Source organism: Aulonocara sp. 'chitande type north' Nkhata Bay, linkage group LG23 (assembly GCF_057382095.1).
Source record: "Aulonocara sp. 'chitande type north' Nkhata Bay isolate Kocher_YH1m ecotype deep benthic linkage group LG23, A_spYH_male_GT1.1, whole genome shotgun sequence".
In the NCBI taxonomy this organism is placed as follows: domain Eukaryota; kingdom Metazoa; phylum Chordata; class Actinopteri; order Cichliformes; family Cichlidae; genus Aulonocara; species Aulonocara sp. 'chitande type north' Nkhata Bay.
The window spans coordinates 6,260,253-6,284,564 of record NC_141365.1 but is presented as its reverse complement, the minus strand read 5'-3'; the positions used below and the strand labels follow the sequence as shown (position 1 = coordinate 6,284,564).

The 24,312-nt window shown below is 38.1% G+C and overlaps 1 protein-coding gene and 1 non-coding gene across 3 annotated transcripts in view; both read left to right on the top strand.

The window, feature by feature from the left end:
- agbl4 (AGBL carboxypeptidase 4) overlaps positions 1-24,312 on the top strand; it is a 352,436-nt gene that overhangs the window by 95,582 nt on the left and 232,542 nt on the right. Inside the window, exon 2 of one of the 2 annotated variants that reach the window (XM_086281544.1) lies at positions 3,144-3,242. The exons of the other annotated variant lie outside the window; for it this stretch is intronic. Coding sequence (XP_086137670.1) covers positions 3,204-3,242 — 39 coding nt within the window. The 5' untranslated portion in view covers positions 3,144-3,203. The remainder of the gene's footprint in view (positions 1-3,143; positions 3,243-24,312) is intronic. 2 annotated transcript variants of the gene reach the window in all.
- Positions 3,504-3,576, top strand: trnak-cuu (transfer RNA lysine (anticodon CUU)). Its single transcript has one exon. It is a non-coding gene; the product is annotated as a tRNA-Lys (tRNA).

The following is a 24,312-nucleotide window of genomic DNA, read 5'->3' as shown; positions in this document are numbered from 1 at the left end:
AGCACCTTTATTACTGCAGGCAATAAGTCAGTGTAGGGGTGTGAACTGAGGAAGATTTTGATGGAGTCTAAGACGAGGACAAAACAATCCTCACAAGAAAACAGAGGTGCAAAGAGCTGATGTTCAGCCTTATTTGTTTCAGACTACTGTATAAATGACAGGAACTGAATCATTTAAGTATACAGTTACTGTAAAAGTAAAGTGCACGCTCATCTGTTTTACATATCAAGACACAATAAAAATAATCTGCTCCTTAGCAGGTCTTAAAATGATTAAAATAGAAACTCAGGTAATAACTGCATCATATATACATGCATAAATACACCATTACCTGCACCTATATAGGAATTAAAAGGGTAAGTCAGTTAATACTGGTGCCACTATAGTTTCTTTGATTAGTAGCTAGCATAGAGCTGTCCTTTAGTATTGACACAAACATTATATTCCTCTTAAGTTTTTTTCTTCTGGCAGCTTGTTCACCTACATGGGTGGTTTTATGTGTTACCACTTTCTCTTTAACCTGTAGCTCTGAATGTGATGCAGTCCAAATGTCTGATTTTGTCTGAGTTCTGTTGTGGCATCTGCCCTCAACTCCATTAGCATTGAGAATGAGTGTTATGTGATGCTTCTGTTTCTCCTTTGCTTGTCTACTACGCTTATTTTCGGCGAGTCAGCTCACAATATGTTACTGCACTGCAGTTGGTTGTAGATCTTGGATGGTTCTTTGGAGAACGGGACATTTATTCTTTTGGCTTCTGCGTCTTATTAGTTCGTTTGCCAGCAATGCGAGCCTTTGTTTAGTCATCTCCAGGGTCTCCATTAAGCACAGCCCATTGTATTTCCTCAATATTCTCTGCCCTATCCTTGATTTTTACATCAGTCTGTGTGGTAGACAGCCAGAAAAAAACTGTGTGAGTCTTGGTTTTGTTAACTTTTAAGTTTGTCTGTAGAGTTGCATTCAGGACACATCCGTGGTATAGTAACAGGGGATGACAGATATATTTTTTTCTAAAGTCTGGGCCTTCAGACAGCACAGTGTCTTTCTCAGTTACGATGGTCTCTGTGTCAGATTAGGTGACTATAGAGTCATAATCTCTGTCATTCTTGCCATCTATTACAAAGTGCATGATGTCATCTGAAGGAGGTGGCAGCACGTGAAAATAGATGATACCAACCAAAATGCTGTGCATGATACTGGCTATGTTCTTCCATTCACCGGTTCCACCCCCCTATGTCTCTGTTTTAGTTTTTCAAGTTTACAATCGTAAACATTTGGCAGAGCATTTATGGCCATATTGGTCAGCCGCACAAATGAATCCAAAGAGGGCAAAAAAAGAAAAGCCATAATTGTACTGTTGTAGGCTCATTCTTTCAATTACTAGTGGTTACTGTTACTGGTTACTTCTAAATCAATATCTCAAATCTAATCAAACACGGATTAATTTAGTCCCTACATATTTTTGATTTGTCTGTGCTATCTATATCGTTAAGCCTAAAATAGTCTATTTTAATTATAACTGTCACCGTGTCAGTTATAAGTGATTATAACGAATGCTTTTGGCTTCTGGTAATGTACATTTAATATTTTTTATGTACAAACAAATAGTAAAGAAAGTTGTTGAAACTACATTTAAGATACATTGAGAAATGTGCATAGGAAGCTGTCTTTGCCAAATTCAAAAAGGGATTAACTGACTTACTGATGTGTGTTGCATTTAACTCTAACCACCCATACGTGTCCTCATTTCACCCTCTTATTGAGTTTTCAGTTTAGTTGCATTTGTAGCCATTATGCTGATGAAAGTTGAAGTACGCTGGATCATTTGCAGTTTGACTGTTTCGAGATCTTCTGTTTAAAATGGGTAGACTGAGTAGCATGCTCCCGTTAAACAGTAAAAAACAAAGTGCATATTGCTGTTTTTGCCAAATAACCTCTGGCTAACATCTCTGGCTGAGGACCAGAACACACAAATACACATCCACACTCACTAACTCACAGTCCTCCTGTTCCTCTCTCTCACTCACTCACTCACACACACACACACACACAGAGCTATTATAATACTGTACAATGAGTAGCCTTCTAAAACATCAATAGCTCCCCCTGTGGCAACTGAAGCTGCTGCTGTTTGACTTTGAGCTAAAATGCAGTGCAGCTAAAACTGTAGTGTCACTACTGCTTAACTACACACACACACACACACACACACACACACACACACACACACACACACACACACACACACACACACACACACATATATATGTATTTCACACACACACATATATATGTATATATATATATATATATATATATATATATATATATCAGGCCTAAAATAAAAATAGATTTACATTATTAAGATTGATCCAATTTTTGATTTTTAGCTTTAAATTTCAACTTACATATTGTTGTGGTGACTCGGACGCCATGGATTCATTCAGTGCTGATGATTACAGCTTGGCTTTGTCTTTCGCAGAAGAAGATAACCGTACTTTCAAATCTAGCTTTGTTTTTTTGGCTGACTATTATGAGGTTCTTTCCCCACATCTCCACTTATTAATTCAGTATTATTTTAAGACACACAGCTATTTTGTGAAATGGATAAAAACTGCAGTGTGTTTTACGGCTACCTTCCCATCAGGCCGAATTTATTGGCCTAGCTATTGCTTCATTCTTTGTGATGACCTTTATCTGCCCCTCTTCTCTCACTGGACCCTCTGATTACTTCTGAGTGCTTTTATAATGCGAAGGTATATGCAACCATAATGTGTTAGTAGCTGTTTAAGCCCAAACGAAGGTTATATCAGTACTAGGTGAAACATTAAATGCAAAAATGAATGAAATTACAGCCAATGAAACTGCATACATTTCCTGTGGCGCATCTTCAATGTATAGGAGGTAAATAGATGACTATGTGCAGATGAGCCGTGTGAATGTCTGCGTGTGTCGTTTCATTTGGAATTGGTTTCTGGGACGGTGAGACCGAGATGACCAAATATATATTGCGGTCATTTCCTTTTAAACAAATCATTTGTGTGTGTTAGCATGTCCATTAACCCCGGCTGGAAAAATCATTAATTTTTCCTGAGTGAACACATTAGTCATCAAGTCGCTTTGCCGCTGTCTGTTGGTCCCGCAGCTTCTTGGATACAGGCTCTGAGACAGAGACAGGGCTCTAAATCACTTAACCGGAACGGCGATGCTGCAGCAGACGCAGTCAAAACGAAACATCAGACACGTGAGCCCACACAGATATGCACACAGGGAGAAAACTGCACATAGAGGCATGGGCACAAATGCATATACATCTGTACACACAACGACAGGGCTGCAACGATTCGTCGACATAATCGATGATATTGACTATACAAATTAGTCGATAGTGTCGATGTGTGATACACTATATAATGTAAAGGTGTTTTGGTAATTGCAATACACCACAGGAAGATATGGGGGCAGTATCGCCTACATCATCTGCCACAACAGCAGGGGCATCACAGCCTGGCTAGCTCAGTCGGTAGAGCATGAGATGCTTAATCTCGAAGTTGTGAGTTCAAGCCCCACGTTGGGCACTATTCTCTCACAATTTCAGTGTATTTGTACATTAAAGGGATATTCTCATAGCGAGGGTTGTAAAAACAATTAAAATATAACTGTCAAAGTGACTTTTAAATATCCTTTCTTTTTCCATTTAAAAACTCGTTGACATCAAAAATGTGTTCTTCGTTGGTATGAAGGTAAAGACATTACACATAAAAAACACTAAACATTAGAAATCACACAGTTAAGTTCCTTGCGTGTTTACATTAATGTTTGTACAGTAATGTTTATGTTAGCTTACATGTCAGAAACTGCGCAGCATGATGCTAGCTAAGCGAGCACCATTTCAGTTTTGTTAGCTGAAATGCAAAACATTAAACTGGAGAAGCGACACTGTCTCTTAGTTTTTCCCCTCACACATAAATATTATAGTAAACCTCTTCTACCTAATGTTACAGTTAATCTGTGGGTCGGCCCATATCAATAATTGATTATTTATATAATCAGCTAAACAGTTTAATTGGCATTGAACACTACACCATCTGAGAAACTATTAATTATATATAACCAAATTTGTGATTAGTAACCATCTTTTCTATTTCTTTTTTGTTTTGCTAGTAAAACTAGTACTAGTAGTTTGAAATCTTGTAAAGCAGACTTCAAATGGCTTCAAATGGCTAAAGTCGTGACAGAGAGCATCTTTAGCAGGGTTATCAGCAGCTGGGAACATCATCTCAGAGCACGTCTACTGAAATCATGAAATCATGAATTCATGAACTCAATTATTTGTAAACTTTGGAAACTTGTTATTTTGGATTCAAAAATCCAGTTAAAATCCAGTTATTTTGGATTGTATTTGAATTTATTATTGAACTTAATATTTTTTATTTTTCGTTTAAATACTAGTAGCACTTAAATTTGTATTACTTTGTATTGTCTTTATTTCATTTTTATTCTGATTTTTATTAGGACATTTGATTATTTACAAATTCATACGTTTCCCGGTTAATTATTTTAATTTGCTGTAGGACGAGACAACAGGGTGATATTCACAGGTGGGCAGACTGGAACAGGTGAGGTAGTGGAGCCTAAAACAGGAGGTTTGCCCACAGGAAGCGGAGATAGCTGTTATTGAAATAATCGTTGACTAATCGACTACCAAAATAATCTTTAGTTGCAGCCCTAATACTAACACACACACACATAGCTTGTCCTGTTGCCAGGCTTATCAAGACTTTTATTATGCCTCACAATACTGGGTAATTAGGTGTCCTCTGCTCTGCCTGTCTCTCTCACTAACGGTGGAGAAATAGACCTGTCACTGTCAAAGATTCAACAAATGCTATGCAGTAATGGCTTGCTTTGTATCCTGTAATCCATTGCATTGACAGCAGGGACACTTAAAAAGAAGAGACCCCCCCCCACACACACTTCTCCTCTTTCTCTCTTTCATTTGACTTCTACCTCTGGCACCTGGCTGAAACTTAAGAATTGCAGTTTCAGAACAGTGCATGATGAGCTTTGTCTTCATTTAGATGTTGGTGAACCACACTGTGATGATATTCAGTATGCCGAGACCACCTATAGCTGCACAACAGATATATGCCTAAGAAAATAAGACTTACTCAACACTTTTTTTGTTTAAGTAGATAAAATTCAGTGCTTTTATCTAAACACCCACTAGCAGTCTTAGGTGGTGTCTACTGTGGGTCACTTTGTGAAAGAGGAGAATAAGGGGAGAGGCTGTGGAGGGCAGAGTGAACTGCATTACAGAGGAGAAAAGATGAGAGGCAACACCAAAGGAGAAATGTGGAAAGACAAGGACATAAAGTGGGAAAAATACTGTGTATGAGATGAGGATAGAGGAGGTTAAACCGAAGAGAGAGTTTGTGGTGTGTGGTTAATTCCTGTTTTACTGATCTGGCAGTTATATGGCAGCTGAGACCCGCATACTGCCAGAACCATGCCTCCAGTCTCCTCCCCTTACCCCCAGTCTTCACTCAATCATTGTCTTGACCTGCTTACTCCAGTTCATGGGCTCTGGGGTAACTGGACTGGAGCCTATCCCAGCATAAGGCGGACCAGTCCTTCACATGGCCACCAAACAAGCTTTCGCACCAAAGCTGTTCTTGTAATGTGATTAAACTGCCTAAATAACTCTTCATGTAATATGTTCTCATTAACATTGGCAGCGGTCAAGGAGAGTGCATCGACATTGGGGGTAAAATGTATGTGACTCAAACAGGAGAGAACGGAGGATTTGCAGTTAAGTAGCTGGGCTGTAAATGGACTGGCTGCCAATTGCATAAGGGAGCTCATTCCACAGGCAGCATACTGCATGATAGCGTAGGGTCATAGTGAGCTGTCATGGACCAATGATCTATTTCTCTACCTGTCAACCCCTCAGAGGGAATGAGACAAGAGAGAGTAGCCTTTCCCTCACCTCTCCCCCTCTCTTTCTGTCTCTCTCTTTTCCTGCATCTGCGAGCTCCACAGTGAATGTTGTGACAAGAGGCAAACTGCTGCCTTTAGCAAAGATGTGGTTGCACAAACAACCAACTCAAATTCAGTGAGACATGTTATTATTTTTAAGGTGTATTGTATTGTATAGTATAAATAAAATTGTATGTGATAGTTGGCAAAAACAAAATCCCAAATCTGCCAGCAGGTCTCCCAAATTAAATGACAAAATATGTCGTTTGTAGCTGTCATCAAGAATGACAAGTATTATTTGTCCTGACCTTCAGCTGAACAGCATCATTTGTCAGTGTCTTCTAAAGCTGTTAATGAGTTCTCTGCATAAATGGCAAAATAACAAAACAAAAATAAATAGAAAGCTAATGTTTTGGGTTAGAGTAAGTTCTTTGTTAGGTTTATCTAAAGTATTTGTTTAGAGCCTCCGAACACTTGAGTTTTTAACATTTCTGCAGAGAGTCTGATATCTCTGTTTTTCCAAATCTACCCATCTTAGGTTGACATAACGATCACAATCCAAGGTCCCCCTACAAGGTTTTTCCTTGACCTTTTCACTCTTTGCACAGCCTTCATCAGCGGATAGTAATTTGATTACATATATATTTTCTGTGTAATTTCACAATGCAACATGTTAAATTGAATGACATCTGGAACCTCAACAATGAACTGTTCAAATAAAAAACCTTTGATTTTAAACATTTCATTTACTCAGGCTTTTTTTTTTATTGTGATATATTGTAGAAATGCAAAATTTTGCCTAATTTTCAGTAAATAATATAATCGATGAAACATGGTGCAGCTTAAAGCATAAAAGGAAGTTGGATGTTTATTTTTGATTTCTTTTAAAACAGTGGAAGCACAAATAAATGCTAATAAATCAAATGAGGCATTAAAGTGAAAGAAGCAATGAGTAAATTAGGTAAACAGGTGTCTGGTCTTTTTCTCCTCAGACAGATCACTACACTATATTTTTACCTCTGCTTGGATGTGTTTGTAGTGTTACTTACCTGTTGTTTTTCTCATGAAAATATTGCATGATGCATGTTCTTCCAAATGAATTGGACAGCACATCCTAATCAATAATCAAATATCCCAAAGAAATAATGTTTCTCACAGATACCAGGTTGAAAAGCAAATCCATTTGGAGTATTGCAGCTGTGCTCAGGATGATTCCGAGAGCCTCATTTATCAGCCTTTTGTAAGCAAAGTGGTGTATTTAATTTGCGTGCATGAGCATTTTTACACATAGAATGTGATTTATCAGTATTATCTTGTGCATTAGAGTGCGCATATATTTAGAAGCACTCCTGAGCAAGTGTATGCAGATGTCTCTCACAGAGAAGAGAATTCCAATGAGATGTACAAAACTCTCAGTCCAATCAGAGGAACTGCTGAAATCGTATCAGTACACAGGTGTTAAAGCCTACAACTGAGAAGTGGCTCAGGCTCAGGCAAATGAATGTCAGTCTAACGTGTCCAAATAGGAGATATTTAAACTTCTCCTTGTTTTGAGCTCTAATGCTCAGTTTCAGTGTTTGTAGCTTGAAATGGAGCTGCTGGTGCACCTACCCCTTTCAGGAAGAGGTCTGTGAGTGACAGAGAAAAGCAGCCAATGGAAGCAGTATGTGGGTCATTCAGTTAACAGCAAGGCACCAGATACAGATCGAGTAGCAATGTTACTTTTAGTCTTCTCTCGGAGCAATCGTCTCACGTTCAGGTATAGCTAAATATACAGGTGACAACAACAACAACAAAAGATTCGCACGAGAACAGCCTTAACTGGAATTCAGCTTTATTTCAGACTGCTGTAAAGGAGCTAACAGAAAGCTAGCTTACATTAGTTTGTACTGAAGCACAAAAATAAACACGAGAACACAGTAGCCCACAGCTGCTTGTCATGTATTGGTGTAAAATTGACCTTAAAGTTTACACAGTTCCCTCAGCGTTATATTTTATACTTATCTTTGGCCTGTTGGTTTGTTTTGCAGCGGCACGTAAGGCGACCAATGCATACACTTCATTATATTACTGCAGCTCAAGTATTACAGCAAGTGTGCTAGACTTCCAAAATAAAAGTTTCTAAGACGTATATTTGGGGCTGTAACTGATGCTGAATGTAAAAATAAAATGACCCTTCAACAGATGTTTCAACAATTGTCTCTTTTAAGAAGCAACTTGGTGGCGAACACATTTATCTACATTTTGTTTGACCTTCAGAATAAAAGCTCACAAATACTGAAGTCACAAGGCTTATAAAAGATTAGGAACTATTCTGCGTGTGCCTTATTGGTTCCTACTATGAGTACTATTGTGTTAATAGGCTGTGTTTACACTTAGTGACTAACAACCAGTGCATACATGTTACTTCACCTTTTAAATAACTTTAACCAAATTATAATTGACCGTCAACATAAAATCCTTGAGAATTTTAAAGCTTTGGTGGCTTCTCACACATCCTGTTAGTTCCTTTTGGCTGCTGACAACACAAACAGCAGCTGGTGCTGTGGCACACTCAAAAAAATTTCTGAAAATGTTTTTGCTCTTTTTATCCTTGTACAATATTTTCATCTGGTTAGAAAAGCAGCTGAAAAACCATAATGAAACAAAATTAGCAAGCACTTTGAGGAGATAATGTTGATCAGCACTGTCAGTTACTGTTCGTGCATGCACAGAAAGTTATGAAGTTGCTACGTTTTTTGTATTAATATTATTCAGTTCTTCTTCTTCTCTCTGTTATTATTATTTATTTATATATTGATTTATTTTCAGTATCTTTTAAATTTTGCGAAAGGCGTAATTGTTCTTTCACAACACTGCTTTGGTCTGTCATACTTGTATTTACACAGTAGCCTACTTGTGTATAAAATATATACAGCACTGCTGTTGCCCCACTAAGCTTTTTGACCTATCATTAATTGATAATTAGCATTAGCGTTTTATTTTAAAATCCAGTTTTTACAGTTTGTCTGCATGAAACATTTGATTCCTGCTGCTGATTTCAGTGCTGGTACAAATCCTACAGACGGTTGTTCAGAAGCTTCCATCACTTGAGTTTAGTTCCATCAGTGAGAGAGAGAGAGAGGGGGGGGGCAGTTCGAATGCGCCAAGGCCTCTGCCTGCTGGATAAATAGGGCTGTTCTGTAGTAGATAATGGCTGAGTCACATATTATATTTATCCGACTCAATAAAGCAGGAGCAGGCAGGCAGATTACTCTGCCCTGAGTCAAGGAGATAATGATATCTGGCTGCTAGCTGGCCCAAAACAGGCTCCAGACAGACCAACAGACAGGGATGCAGGCAGAAAGTGCTGCTAAAGGAGTTGTACATAGATGCTGTTAGCATGAGACTTCTGTGGCCTTCATAAGCCGAGGACTGCTTGTGTCAGCCCTCTGCTGGTCCGTGTCACCTCTCCTCTTACCTCGCACCTGTATGTTGCTTCTTCCACGTTCAAGGATTCAAGCTGCATGTGTGTTGACACTGTACATCTGCTACTCCATATCTACGCAACACATAATTTCTACACAGGCTGCGTAGCCAAAGCATCCTCTGCAGAGTGTGCTGATTAGAATAGCAGCATCTGTTCTGTCAGACGCACAGGGACAGCTGGAAAACATAGCTGAAACGCCTTCTTTGTAAGCACTCCTGTAGCATTTTTTAAGTGCAATAGTTTTTATAGTTTTACTATTTTGTTTTTGATTTATCTATTTGTTTCATTCCAAAAGTTTGATAATTGGATTTGTTACTTTTGTTGTGTGTAGTGATAAAAACCAGAGGCAGTGAGTACCTGGTACTTTTATTTTGAAGTTTTCGACAGAAACAGATGTGCAGATGTGCTGTTTCCCAGCGGTTTTGTGCTACGCTATTGTAGTCTCACAGTAGCTATGACACAAACACTTGAGGATGGTGAACACCATTAAATTAGATCAATAGCCTCTATGTAAGAGGGTGACATATCAGAGGGCACCCCAGAATACCTTTATTATTATGTTTTCGAATAAGAACATAAAAATATTTTTCATAATAATAGAGTTGTCTGAATTGAGGTCAGAAGTTCTGGACCGTAATTAAACATGGGCGCCACAAACCCTGGTGGCGTGGGCATTGTGGCGCTTTTATAATCTTGCTAACATAGTGATAATGAAAACTCTTCTGGTGTTGGCAAAACAGTTGCTTATTCCTCCAGTATACAGCAGACCTTAGATAGATAAATAGATTAAACTGTAAACAAAGTCTTCTTTGCTTAATATTTTTGTCAGTGCTGAGTAATCAGCATTTCTCTTGTGATTACTTCAGTATTTTACTCTGAATAAAAGCTCAACAGAGGAAGCCTAATTTGCAACAAAGCAGCACAAATAGCCTCCGAGGTACAAGCTCTGCGAAGACAGCTCGCTCTGCCAGGGAGAGAAGACACTTGAAGCTCACTTTGTTTCACTTTGTGTCCTGTGTGCCTCTCCTTGCTCATAAAGCTCTACATTTAGCCAACTCTGTCCCAGAGTCCTTTCCAATTTCTACCTCTTTGAACGTGACAAGTGATAAGGATGGATTATCGCGAGAGCCGAGAATTCCTTAGGATAATCCTTCACAGACAAAACACTGGGACATCTCTGCTCTCTTTCTTTCTTTCTGTCTTTTTTTTCTTGGTTATAGCAGACCACAGTACTCAAAGTGCTGTGATCTGTTGTAGCATGACTGTTTGACTTTCTAAATTTGTTTTAATCAAGGCTTTATAGAGACATGATTTGAGTATCTTGGGTTCAGAGACACCAGTTTCTCTGCTCTCTCTGAATCCACTTTTACTCTGCGTGATTGCTACAAAAATGTCTGTGAGATTACACGAGCGCTGATTGAGATGTCGAGGCTCTCGAAATGTCTTTGGAGAACAACGCAACAGGACAATTTACTTTGCTTTTAATAAGAGTTATCGCTGACTGTTCCTGCTACTAGTACTATCCCCAAGATGAAACAGCCAAGTTATTAATGAGAACAAAAGAGTTTGCATGAAATTTGCATTAAAACAAACTGTGAACAGTAGTAGTGAGACTAAAAACGTAATTACTAAATGATTTCAAAAGCAATTTAATTCACACATAATTTCTTAGTCCAAATGGTAAATTATGTGATTTGTTTCTGTATAAATGCTAAAACAGATCAATTCGTAGTGTGTAAAGCATTAATATCTACTGTTGAATTTGAACAGTTTTTTTATTTGGAAACTTCTGCGGTGGATTTAGATGTCTGGGCAGAAAAATAGGACACTTGTGTGGTATAATCAAACAACTAATACTTTTGTGTTGCGTAATTGTATTTTATGGGCTGTCTCTGCATTGTTTTGCACTGATTGCTTCATTCTTTTCTACTGGAATATAAATATGAACTGTGTTAAGCTCCATAACAACATTTGCAGAGTGAGATTGCTACTGCTGTGAGATTAGTAAATGAATGTTACTGTAGTAATGAGAAAGCCTCCCCTACATGCCTCTCGCAGTCGGTGATAAACCAAGGTAAGAAAAGGGAGCAGGGAGCAGGAGCACAGCGAAATGGAATAATCTAATGTAATTTTTATGCTTGGCTGTCATGTGTTGCATATAATTGAAGTAAGATAGGAAAATTTGTTGATTTGTGTCTTTGAGTTTATTCTTGTGAAACTTTGGTCTAACTGAAATAGTTGAACTTTTTCTTCTCACACATACAAAGAGCAGTTTTTACGATAGACTTCAGAGGGCAGTTTTCTTTAACTTGGCCAAAGTAGTAAATGAACTGTGGCCAAAACCTACTCTGACCCTTTTCAGATTTTGGTCCATATGTACATGACAGCATCACACAGTTACTGTAGGTTTGTTGGCTGCATTTCTCATTTGGCCACATCCCAAAGGTCCACTGTGAGCTATTGACGCTGGGCAGGATGGTGCTTTCATGTTCTTTGCACCGTATTCTGACCCTTCCATCTAAAAGTCTCAGCAGAAACGCAACACTCAGACTTGGCTACATTTTTCCAATTTTAGTAGGTTTGGCCTCTGCTCCCTGTTCTTATCTAACAGGAATGGCATTTGGTGTGGTCTTCTGCTGCTTTAGGCCATCTCCCTTATGGTCCAACATGTTGTTCTTCTGCATACCTTGGTTATGGTTACCAGTAACTAATTACTATTGCCTTCCTATTAATTCATTTTCAATTTAGTTTTATTTATACAGCACCAACAGTCGCCTCAAGACGCTTTATATTCTAAGGCAGACCTTAAAATAATACAGAGAAAAACACAACTCCTATGAGAAAGCACTTCGGCAACAGTGGGAAGGAAAAACTGACTTTTAACAGGAAGAAACCTCTGGCAGAACCAGGCTCAGGGAGGGGCGACAATCTGCTGTGACCAGTTGAGGTGAGAGAAGGAAGCTTGAATACTTGACTTGACAGGACTATTAACCTGAAGCAGTCTTGCCTCCTGTGACCTCTGCTGCTCACTCTATATTTTCTCTTTTCAAACCATTCTCTGTAAACCCTAGAGATGGTTATGAGGGAAAGTCCCAGGAAATCAGCGGTTTCTAAAATGCTCAGATCAGCCCGACTGGTACCAACAATCACGCCAAGTTTAAAGTCACTTAAATCACCTTTTAACCCCATTCTGATGACATCTTGTGTCCAAAGTATTAAAAATGGTTCTCTTTGCTGACGATACAAACATTTTTTGCTCTGGTGATGATCTGCAGAATTTATTGGAGGATATGACTAATGAAATAAGTAAAGTGAAGTTCTGGCTTGATAAAAACAAATTATCATTAAATTTGAATAAATCTAAACTGATGTTATTTGGAAATAGTAGTTTAAATACAAATGCAAAGATTCAAATAAATGGTGTTGATATTGAAAGAGTCAGTGAAAATAAATTTCTGGGGGTAATAATAGATGAAAAACTTAACTGGAGAGCTCACGTAAGATATATTCATTCCAAAGTATCACGAAGCATTGCAGTACTAAACAAGGCAAAACAGGTATTCGACAGAACATCACTTCATATTCTCTACTGTTCACTGGTTTCACCATACTTAAGCTATTGTGCAGAGGTCTGGGGCAATAACTATAAAACCACATTACATTCACTTTTTACTCTTCAAAAGAAAGCAATTCGAATCATCCACAATGCAGGTTATAGGGAACATACAAACTCACTATTTTTGCAGTCTGAAATATTGAAAATTGACGATATAGTGAAATTCCAAACAGCACAAATTCTATTCAAAGCAAAAAATAAAGAACTGCCAGGTAATATTCAGAGTATGTTTTTTTTTTGAAAGAAGGAAGTTATAATTTAAGGGGTTTTTGTAACTTCAAAACAATGAAGGTACGTACTACAAGAAAAGGCTTTTGTGTTTCTGTTCAAGGAGTGAAACTATGGAACAAACTGAATATGGAATTAAAGCAATGTCCAAACATAAAACTGTTCAAAAAGAGTTATAAAAATATGATCTTCTCGATCTATAAAGAAAAGGAAAATATTTAAATTAAGTGAATGTCTCTATTTAAAAACAAACAAACAAAAAATTCATGATGTGATATTATAGTATATAGTATATCAGAAATCTGTTCACTATTTTTATTACAAATTATATCAGTAAGGAAGCTGACTAAATATTCACTGATAATTTATGGGACAGGGGTGGGATTAAATAAGTGTATACTTCTTCCCACTCCCTTTCAACATGTAAATTAATCAGAATGCTTTTTTGTATGTAATTTGTATAGTATTTTTTTCTCTCTTATTTCTTTTCTAAATGTACTTGTATATTGTTCACATGTTGAAATAAATTACCAATCAATCAATCATCTTTAAACTCCAGCAGGTCATCTTGACTATGTCTCCACTCATAATGATAATTTTCCCATGTGACTGACTGAAAACAATTTGTCATATGCATACAAATGCTCATTTAAATTTGACTGACAAATGTAAATAAAAAAAACCCAATGTGTATACATACAAAACAGTGGGTTAATATATATTCAAAGCAGATTAAGTTTATTCCATTGTTTATGTTAATAATATTTAATCCAAATAGGGGCAAAATGTATAACAGCCCTTTGTGAGTGTATAAATCTCTAATCGCTAATCCTTAAATTTCTGATTACAGGTAAATGAACTTCAGGTGGAAGATGTTTGTTCTTACTCAGAGCATAACACTAACCCTAGTTTATAATAATGTTACTAGATTAAAATATTGTGTTATTTTCTATTTTCTAGAAAATAACACAAAAACAAAAGAAAAGTAATTTGCATAAAATGAATGATTGCAATAACCTAAGTCTCCATGTTGTCAATCAAGTCAACTGCGTCACAGTCATTCCCACTGGCAGTAAACACGGATTAAAACATTCTCTCTGGTCTTAGAGTAGTTTCCCCTTTCAGGTCTCCAACAAGCACGGTAAGCACAAACATAGGACACTAGTAATAAGAGTGACACAAAGACAGAAGAGAGAAGACAAAAACTCACATGATAGAGCCTCAAAACTGTGTGAACAAACGTTAACTTTGCCACAGATCCAAACCACATTGGAAAGTAAAGTGAAAGTTTTCTTCTCAGGATGCTGAAATTATATCAAAGCACTAAAGATCCATGCCCCATAAAGGACAAGCAGGTCATTTGTGAATTAAGAGATGCTGAGTGTAACTCACTCTTGCACTCTAAACTGTTCAGGAAGTTTCTTCAGTAGATTTTTGGGTGACCCAAATAGTGTATATGTAATTATATACTAAGATGTATTTTTTTTAAATTTGGGTTTTTTTAGTAAGTAAGTTTGCAACCAAGCTTTATTAGAGTACCAACTAGTGCTGCAGATTATTTTAGTAATCGATTAATCTATTGATTATTCCATCGATCAATCAATCAATCAATCAATCAATCAATCAATCAATCAATCAATCAATCAATCGAGTATCGGATAAGAAATACTTTTATCTCATTCATGCACAATAATAAATATTCAAAAGTGAGAAAACACAAGTCTTTCAAAGTGAACTTTACATTGTTTCCATTTTAGAAATTGCAATGTTTTAAAGTTTAACTGCATATAACATCTATCAAAAAACAAAAAAAGCAACTAAACCCTTTGAATGCATGTACGTGTAATGTTAAAATGTTTTTTTTAAAGGAAACATTTTCTTAAATACAAAATATATAAATAATCTCAAATACAGTCAAAGGTGAAAGTCAAATAAAATAAGACATGCAATCTAAATTGAGCCATAAATCTTTACTCTGTCTTCTTGGAAGACTTTCTAACATTAATAGGAGGCAAGTTTTTGTACTGCTGAAAACAGATGTTATGATGGTGTAGGTGTTAATACTTTATGTTAATAATATGTCCTACATAACAACCCTCAGGTCAGTGGCTCAGACCCACTGAGCAAAGTGACATCGGTGTGACGTCTTTTATAAGTCATTTTTGGACGTACAATTTTGGTCCACTGAAGCGGTTGTTTTCTAACACCCAACGACATCTTTTTTTGATGTCTATTAAACTTCTAGTGTTGGTGTCCATAGGACCTCTGCGTACGGGCTATTTATAGTCCAGATGTCGTCGTTGTGAACGTCTTTTCAATGTCAAACTCAGATGTCGTTTTTATAATCCTTCTACATGTATCAGGTCTGTAGTATCATGTTTCCAGAGGGCATGATTACTGTACAGAGACAGTTATGTGACTTCTCCAAGATGGCAAAGATGAAATGAACCATATACAATGCAAATGCTCTTTTAAACTTATTAAACACATTGTACTCTTTTTAAAAGGAACTCCAAAAAATTGTTTAACATTTTAAAATGGATTTCAATGTTTTTAAGATTTGAACACATTTTAGTAATTGATAGTTACAAACAAACAAGTTGGCTAATTAAAATAAAATAAACCCTTTAAAGAAAAACAAGAAAATGTAAAATAACAAACAAAACCAAAAATACTACATGAACTGAATAAATCAAAAAGCTAACACGTCATAAATCCTGTTTGTATATAAATAATCCACAGTGAAAGCACTTATAAAATCAAAAATATTTGTGTTTGTTCATGTATTTTTTTAACACTTTTTACATTTAACTGCATGTATACAAAATATTTCACACATTCAGATATGGTGTCTGATAGCTGCAATATTTAGATACTGGTTTGTTTCCATATTAGCACGTAGAGTATACTTGGCAACAGAAACAACAACACCCCCAAAAAACACACAGACTCCGAAAGGTTGAAGGATAACTAACATTCACCTGGTTCTGTAACCATTTTGTAGCACACAGGTGTTCAGAGGTCACACGTTAGTCGTTTTATAGCCTATCTAATATCTAATGACTTGCCTGTGAAGATGTCACCATAGTTATTTGGCTGCTGCCTCAATCTAACGCGGCAGAAAGCTCACTGAGTGCCTCTTGGAAGACCTCCCTGATTCTCTCTGAGGATTTCCCAGCAGCTCTCAATGGTCCTTTCTCTTTAATTCAATTTCAGAAATGCTCCTTCCCCTGAGAAGCCCTCTGAAACCTTCCTTCAAATTATTTTAAAAGAAGGGAGACTAAAGGATGTCAGGAATCAAAGTCGCCTGAGGCAACATGGTGTTTCCCTAAGGTTGTGTGCTTTGGGAGAGGTGTGGCAGGTATAAAGATACTAGCAGGAGCGCTTTTATCATCCTTGAATGTCATCACATTTAGGTTGGGTGCAGTTAAAAATCCAGACATTTTGCTTTGACGTTCAGACGTCTGGGGTCAACACCCATCTGTAGTATTAAATGGATTAACATGCACAGTATTTCATCAACTTCATAAACATTACCTTGTTTTAATGTTTCTCCACTCTGTGCGGGGTGGGTACAAACAAACGCAACACAAATGTGGTGAAACAGAAAGCAGAGGAGAGAAGCTAAATTAAAGGCACAGATCAGTGTAGCTGCTCCAGACAATTCATTTCAGACGCCCAGTGTGCGTCTGTGGCGATGCACAAGTGTTGGTTTACGTGCCGGGAATGTCAGTGTGAAGCTATAGCAGGGCCAACTATAGTTAATAATAATTGAATGAGAATCTGCTACAATAATGGGGAACCCTGCCAAAATAATCTTGTTTAGTAAACTATGGGCAATCATTCTGAATATCTGTCCCCAAAAATCATTGGCACAGCTCAGCTGGTCCTGAATCATTCTCTTTAACGTGTCTCTTTGTTGCACTCTTTCTCATCTGTCTTTTTCTTAGTTCAGAGCAGATGGTTATTAGATCTGAGCCCACTTGTACCCCTCTCTCAAACCTATTTCCCCCTCCTTCAGTGTTTGTGCTAAGTGGAGACCTTGCACCCTCCGACCAGTTCATCCGCTTCGCTGCGGTCCCTCCAGACTCCTTTTAAAGGTGCTTTCATTTAATCATTTCTTTAAAAAAGCTTTTTTTTTCTAGGGCAGTATGAGGTCACAGATCACATCAGAGCTGCTTTCCAACTCAGTGACCATTTAATCAAGCCGAGGTCCATTTCGAAGCCACTCTTTTCAGACCACCTTTTCTTCCTGGGGCTCAGGGGTGAAGTCTGTGGCCCCAGTCGTCCGAATCCCATTCCTACCAAAGCTTTAGAGGGGACTGGGTGACTTACACCAATTCTCCAGGATTTACAGCTTGACTGAGTGTCCCATATAGCTACATAGACTCACCTGAAATGTTTCTGCTTACCTCTGACCCGAGCAGATGCGGTCCTACACAAAAAAAATTGTTCAGAGTGACTTCAATGTTTCTGAAGTATTTAAGTTAGAAGTTCATTGATTTACAGTTCTGTTCAAAAAGGTTTGAGCTGTAAAATTTAGGTGAGGATTTTTTTTAAGAATTTTAGCCATCATAGTTTTAATATACAGTATTAAATAATTTAAATTATATCATATAATGTAATGCTGTGTCAGTTGAATACCACTTAATCACTTTTTTACAGGATGCTGAAGCTCATCTTAAATATATTGAGCATGGAATACAACAAGCTAGACAGAGTGTGTTTTAGTTATTCTATGGGTGTTTTGTAGAAATATTATTTTTATACAGGAAGCCACTTTATTCTGAGGTTACACATTATTAATTGGCTCCACACAGTGGTGTCACATCAGGATTTTAGTCCTGGGAAATGGCACTAGACAGTCGGCAGAGTTGGCTCTGTGGAAGTCGCACCATCCAACATTTAGATGATGACTTGACAGTTCTGGATTTGTGACTAAGTGGCCTATTTTTTGTGCTGGGTTGTACTGAACAAAATCTTGATGGGTATTGTAGAAGAAATCTCACATTGCCTGAACAGCTGACATAATTTCTATGAATTAGAAATCAGAAAGAAAACCGATAAAAAGCTGAGGGAAAACATGTTTTGTTAAAAATGTAGGTTATAAAATGCTCAGAATGGGTTGTTTTTCAAATGTAGTGCATTTTTTTGTATTGTAATGGTGATATTTAATGAAAAGGCGTTAAATGTAATTTGTGTAATTGATTGTGAATAACATATCAGTGTTCTGCTTCCCAGCTTTAGTTTGTGAAATTGTATTCAGAAATAAAATATTTGTCTAAGAAATTTTCAAATAGGTGATCATTCCTATTTTCATAGTATCATCGTTCTTATTATGCCATGGAGCAAGAGCATTCGTAAGTGTACATTCAATTCAGTTAAGTTTGTTTGCTTTCCTAGTTTCATAATCCCTGGTGAGATATATGTATGTGCTATTCTCAGTGAATGTTTTAAAGAGCAGTTCTTTTGCTACACTGATATTCCTTCACATCAGTGCAGGACTAGATTGGCTTTGATTGGGTTGTCTGCAGGCAAGATGTGGGTGATTATAATTTTTCCATAGCTTTAAATGTAGGAAGGTCTCCCCAGTAAAACACCAGCAGGTCCACGGTGGAGTGTAAATGTACACTAAGTTATCGTTTCTACATAGTCTTAAATAACAGATACCACTAATGTTTAATTTCAAAAACTGTACCAGTACCGTATTTTCCGCACTATAAGGCACACTTACAATCCTTTAATTTTCTCAAAAATCGACAGTGCGCCTAATAATGCGGTGTGCCTTATGTATGAATTCTGGTTGTGCTTACTGACCTCGAACCGATTTTATGTGGTACACGGCGCTCAAAAGTCTGTCAAAAAATGTTTTAGTACGACTTTGGTAAGCTACGAAGCCGCACCGCTGGATTGTCGGAGCATTACGGCTACCGTAGTCAGGAGCCTTGCGGACTCGGAGTAATCTGGGTCCAAAACTCTGTCTGCTTCCGGTCCCAAGTCAAACAAACACTGCGGCATCACTGAGAGTTAAAAACTGTCTAAATTCTTTCATCTTCAATAAAATGATCAGTGTTGCTTTTTTAACAGCTGTAACAATTATGTTTAACATCCAGGCATCCATGAAAACAGAATTTATGAAATTTAACAGAGTTACAGAAGTTAGCAGGAAGTTAGCTCACTAGCTTCGCTAGTTACCTAAACTTAATATTACATGTTCTGAAAAATATAAAAGGTGCAGCTCTGCTATCACTTCCAACATAAATGAAGATAAGAAACTAAACAGCACTGACATTTGTAGAGTTACTGAAGTTGGACTAGCTGGTATATAATGCTGTGCTATGTGATCGTAGCAACACAGCTGCTATGTTAGCATAACATAAAGCATAACACAGTGAAGCTGGAAGATGAACGCTAACTTTTTTCCACTCTATAAAACTTAACGTGAGAGTCCCCAATGGTTTTTGACAAATGCAATCGCATGGCAGGATGCTGTAAACAGACTAAACTTCAGTCAGGAGAACAACTGAGATAATCCATCCACAATACAAGGTTAGTCATTAATATACTGCAATAATACAGGAATAGAGCAGCTGTGAGAGAAGTCAACATTAATGAATCAATAGTACGGAAGTGGAGGAAGCAAGAAGAATGAGTTGAGTAAAGTTTGACTTATCTGACTGTTTTGTTTCACTTAATGTGCCTTGTGGTCCGAAAAATACGGTTAGTGATAAGATTTCAGTTTTTTCATCTTCTTGTTGCTGTTTATTCATGATATAGACAAAAGCAGATAGTTATCCTATGACCAGCAGCTTAACCACAAAGTAGCACACTGCTGCATAAAAGTTGCCAATATTCTGCTGACTCGATGAGGGCAGTTTTGAACCTCCTCTGTCATTAACATCAGCACAGAACTGTACACCGGGAGCTTCATGGCATGGGTTTCTTTGGCCGAGCAGCTCCTGTTGTAGCCCAGTACTTTTGTCCATATGATTCATATTATATTTCTGGACTTGTTATTCTGAAATTTGAAGGACCGCCATAACCCTTTCTGTGATATTTGTTTTATTTACGTTACAGATTTTCAGTGATTATCGTCTTATGCAGTCACGGAGCTTCTTATTAGCTAGTCCAGGGGTGGGGAACTCCACCAGTCTGCTTTAAGTACACGAATCTGACTTTTTTTTTTACTATTTTATGTATGCTTGGTTGATTTTATAAAGACATTTCCAAAATTATCTTTTAACTAAATTGATGGGACCGACTCAGCAGCAAAATTATTTGAAATCTCAGACAAACATTGTCGAAAGGTTCTTCATCCCTTAAGTCTTTATTTTAACAATTGATTGGGGCAGCCACTGTTTAAACATCAAGCCCTCTTCCCCATTCTGACTTGCCTGTCTCACAGTCTTATTTAAAAAATGCATACTCAGTGCTGTAATCCTGAGGATAGTTGATTAGCAGAATGAAGATTTGCCTGTTAATTTTTATACTGACGGCATACTTTTTAAGAGTACTGTGTTCTTTATTATTTTAAGCTGTGTTAGTCTATCTGCCATGTGTGCTGGTGGTTCTTCATTGATCTGTTTTGCTGCCGATCGATGATGGGTGGGGTATTTTCCATGCCTATCAGACTGTAATCAGTCAACTGAAGGAAAACTATCACTTTTTGTTACGCGTGATGTTTCAAAGGTTACTCCGTGTATTAATTCCATCATCCATTCAATAAATATTGGACACATTTTTTTGTCTTTTGCTTTCTTTTTTTCACCCCTCCATATCCTTGAGTGATGATGCATTTCCTTGTAGAAATAGCTACAGCACTGTTCCACTGAACCATTAGGAGGCTTAAGTCATTGTTCATCCTCCGACTCTGTGCCGTCATTCAGCAACTTCTTCTTTGTTGTCTTTTCTTTTTGCTTATCCGAGGTGCAGTGAAGCAGCAGATGCTGCACTGTTGTCCATTATGATGCTTTTTCATCATTTGCAGACAAAGGAACCCCTAAAATAACGTGCTTTGTTACATTTAAACAACTTTCCTTGGAGGGAGATATATAAGTATGTGGATTTGTGTCTTTGTGTATATATGTTTGCCCATGTTGATAATCTTGAGGTAGAGATGATGGCTTTTTTACAGCCTCTCTATCCCACATGAGAAGACATCTGTATACGTAGACTTACAGTTGAGACTGCCATGCCACCAGTGGCTGAAGGTGGACTGATTGGCATAAAATATCAAAATGATTTTACAGTGATAAAAGAAACAATGACACGAGTTGTGAAATACTTAAAACCCAACAGAGGACGTGTCATCCAATCAGACCAGCATCAGCATCAGTGCCAGTATTTTCAGACATTCAGCAATAGACCTGGTTTAGGTCTACTGCTGGCTTACAGGTGCAGACTTGTAAACGGTGCCACCCATTTACATTTTTTCCCGTTATACACTAAAAAACACAATGAATGTTGGGTCTCATAGCTTTACTTTCCTCTCTCAATGGATTCTCGTTGGCCTCAAATTACAGCCCACCCTTTTGCTGATCAGATCATCAAGGGTTGCAATGAGAAGACCTGTTCAAAGTGAACGACTGCTGCATGAACTGCTGAACAATGTGCTGAATGAATTTGCAGTATTATTCTCATATTTATTTCAGCTTTATTCTTTTGGTTAGCTTTTAATTCCCCCACCATATCAAAATATTATAGATTATTGGGTATTTTTCTTGGCATCAAAGTGTGAAATTCTAGTATCATGACAATGCTGTATCTAAACAACTAGACCTTGTGTATTGCAGTGATGGTTGTTTTTCAGAAATTGGAGGAAACAGAAGAGGAGTGCCTGATATTCTACGGGGGCAACAGCCATTCACAATATTTATACTGAATTTAGTTTCTCAGCAGTCTGTGCGTATCAGCCGGGCTGTAGGGTTAGTAGCCTCACAGACCCACCTCCACATTCTCAGTGACCTGTGACATCACTTCCTGCTGATGCAGCGCAACTGTCAGAGTTGAGCCGCGGTGTCCTTCAGCCTCCATCCTCTCCCAGTCATGTAACTGCTGTGAAAACAGATGCAAACACAGACACACTCAACACACTCGTTTGCAGCCTTTGACCTCTGTTTTGTTCGCTGTTTTCAACAAGCCTTCAAATTAGTCTAAATGTGTTATATCAGAGCGAGTCAGAGTGAAGGCCTTTGGCAGCAGTGCAGAAAGATGAGACTGAGAATACGGGCTGCCAGTAGGACTGGACTCTCATTAACCTCCCTACCTCCTGTCTCTTCACCAAGTCTCCTTCATCAGCTCATCCAGGCCTGAAGTGACACATGGGCCTCTGGAGTGTCAGTAGCGATAAAGATGCTGCCCCTTCAGTGTTTTAATTGGAACTTCTGCTGTTGATGTGTGAACAGCTGTAGGACAGCGAAGGGCAGATCTATCATCCCTGCCCTCCGCAGACCGCCTGAGGTCAAAAGGCAGCAGTTAGTGTGGCAGGAAAACCCCCAAAGCTCCTGTTTATTTATGATTTTATTGCTACACTCCTGCCTGCGCGCCGTCCCGTTCTCTCATCTGCATATTCACGTCGTCGTGAAATGACTAAGGAAAAGTAAGGAGGAATTTGGGGTGGCTGAGCGAAATAGCCAGCGAGGATATATTTATAGACCCAACGAGGGGCTCACACACACTCACACTAGTTGACACACACACACACACACACACACACACACACACACACACACACACACACACACACACACGCAGTCAAACACTCACACTTCTGTGAATCCTCTGCTCTCCCTGCAGACACAAATCCATTATTCATTTCAAAATGACTCATTTTTCGCCCCGTGGCTCCTGGCAGTAGTGTGGTGCCTGACCAAGGGGGGTGCTTTTCTAATTAATGCAGATTGTGGAAGAAAACAAAAAAAACCATATTTACTCTGATGCCTGATATTACAGCAGTGCAGGCGTGAAACAGTGCTGGTGGCGAAATCGAGTTTTTGACCTATTATAACCTTGCACACTCAGGGCTATAGCTTGTTTTCAGAGGATAGATCAGCTGCGCTCTCCCTGCTTTATTCTAGGGTAGCCCATCTATTCGTGTCGCGGTCTTTTTCATGTTTATAATAAAAGTAAATCCAAATGCAGTACATAAGGTTCATGGATTTCTGTATCAGATGCCAGTCCAGCCTTTCAATCAGCACAAATAAAGACCTGATAGGTAAAAAGCTAAGAACGCCACTATGCAATATAAAACAAAAGCTAAGCGTCATACTCTATGCACAGGGAACAGGAACTCTTCTCAGGCTGTCCCCTCGAGATGTGATCCAATTTTAATGAGCCCGCCAAATGTCAATAAAAGCATCGTATGTGTGTTTACTTCTTACACTATCAGCTATGTAGTGCGTTGACAGATAGGACCAGAGATCATCATGGAGTACAGAGCCCACTGAGGCATGCACACTCACATGCATACAAACAGACACGCTCAGAGGTACGACTGCTATAAACAGGCCAAGCTTGAGGTGGGGCCAATTTATTTTAATTCAAATATTTGATAAGGTAAGACTCGGTGCAGCTTTGCATGCTATTAGATAGCAATCTAAATAACATTTACATGTCATTTACGTTATTTATTCCGCTAGCCAGCATGGTTCCTTTGCAGAATTTGCAAATGAATGCAAATATGGGTTTCCTCCCTAGACAGCTTTTGAAAGGTAGTGGTTACAGGAAATGGTTTTCAGTTTCGCAGACAGACATAATTTTGGAGGAATGATGTCTTAGTTGATTTCAGTTTTTGGTCGAATAAATATCTGACCTCGGCTTGCTCTCGTGAGATTTGAGGTACTTTTCTGATATATTATTGTAGCGATTGCAGTACACGTTACTTGCAGCAGGTCAGTTTTGTTGTTTGAGTACATTCATCACAACCCAACCTGTAGCTTTCTGAGCAGGTGGCGAAATGGTTTACAAAAGTTTACTCCATCTATGACTTTATTCTTCCGCTCTGTGCTCATTGCAGGAGTTTTT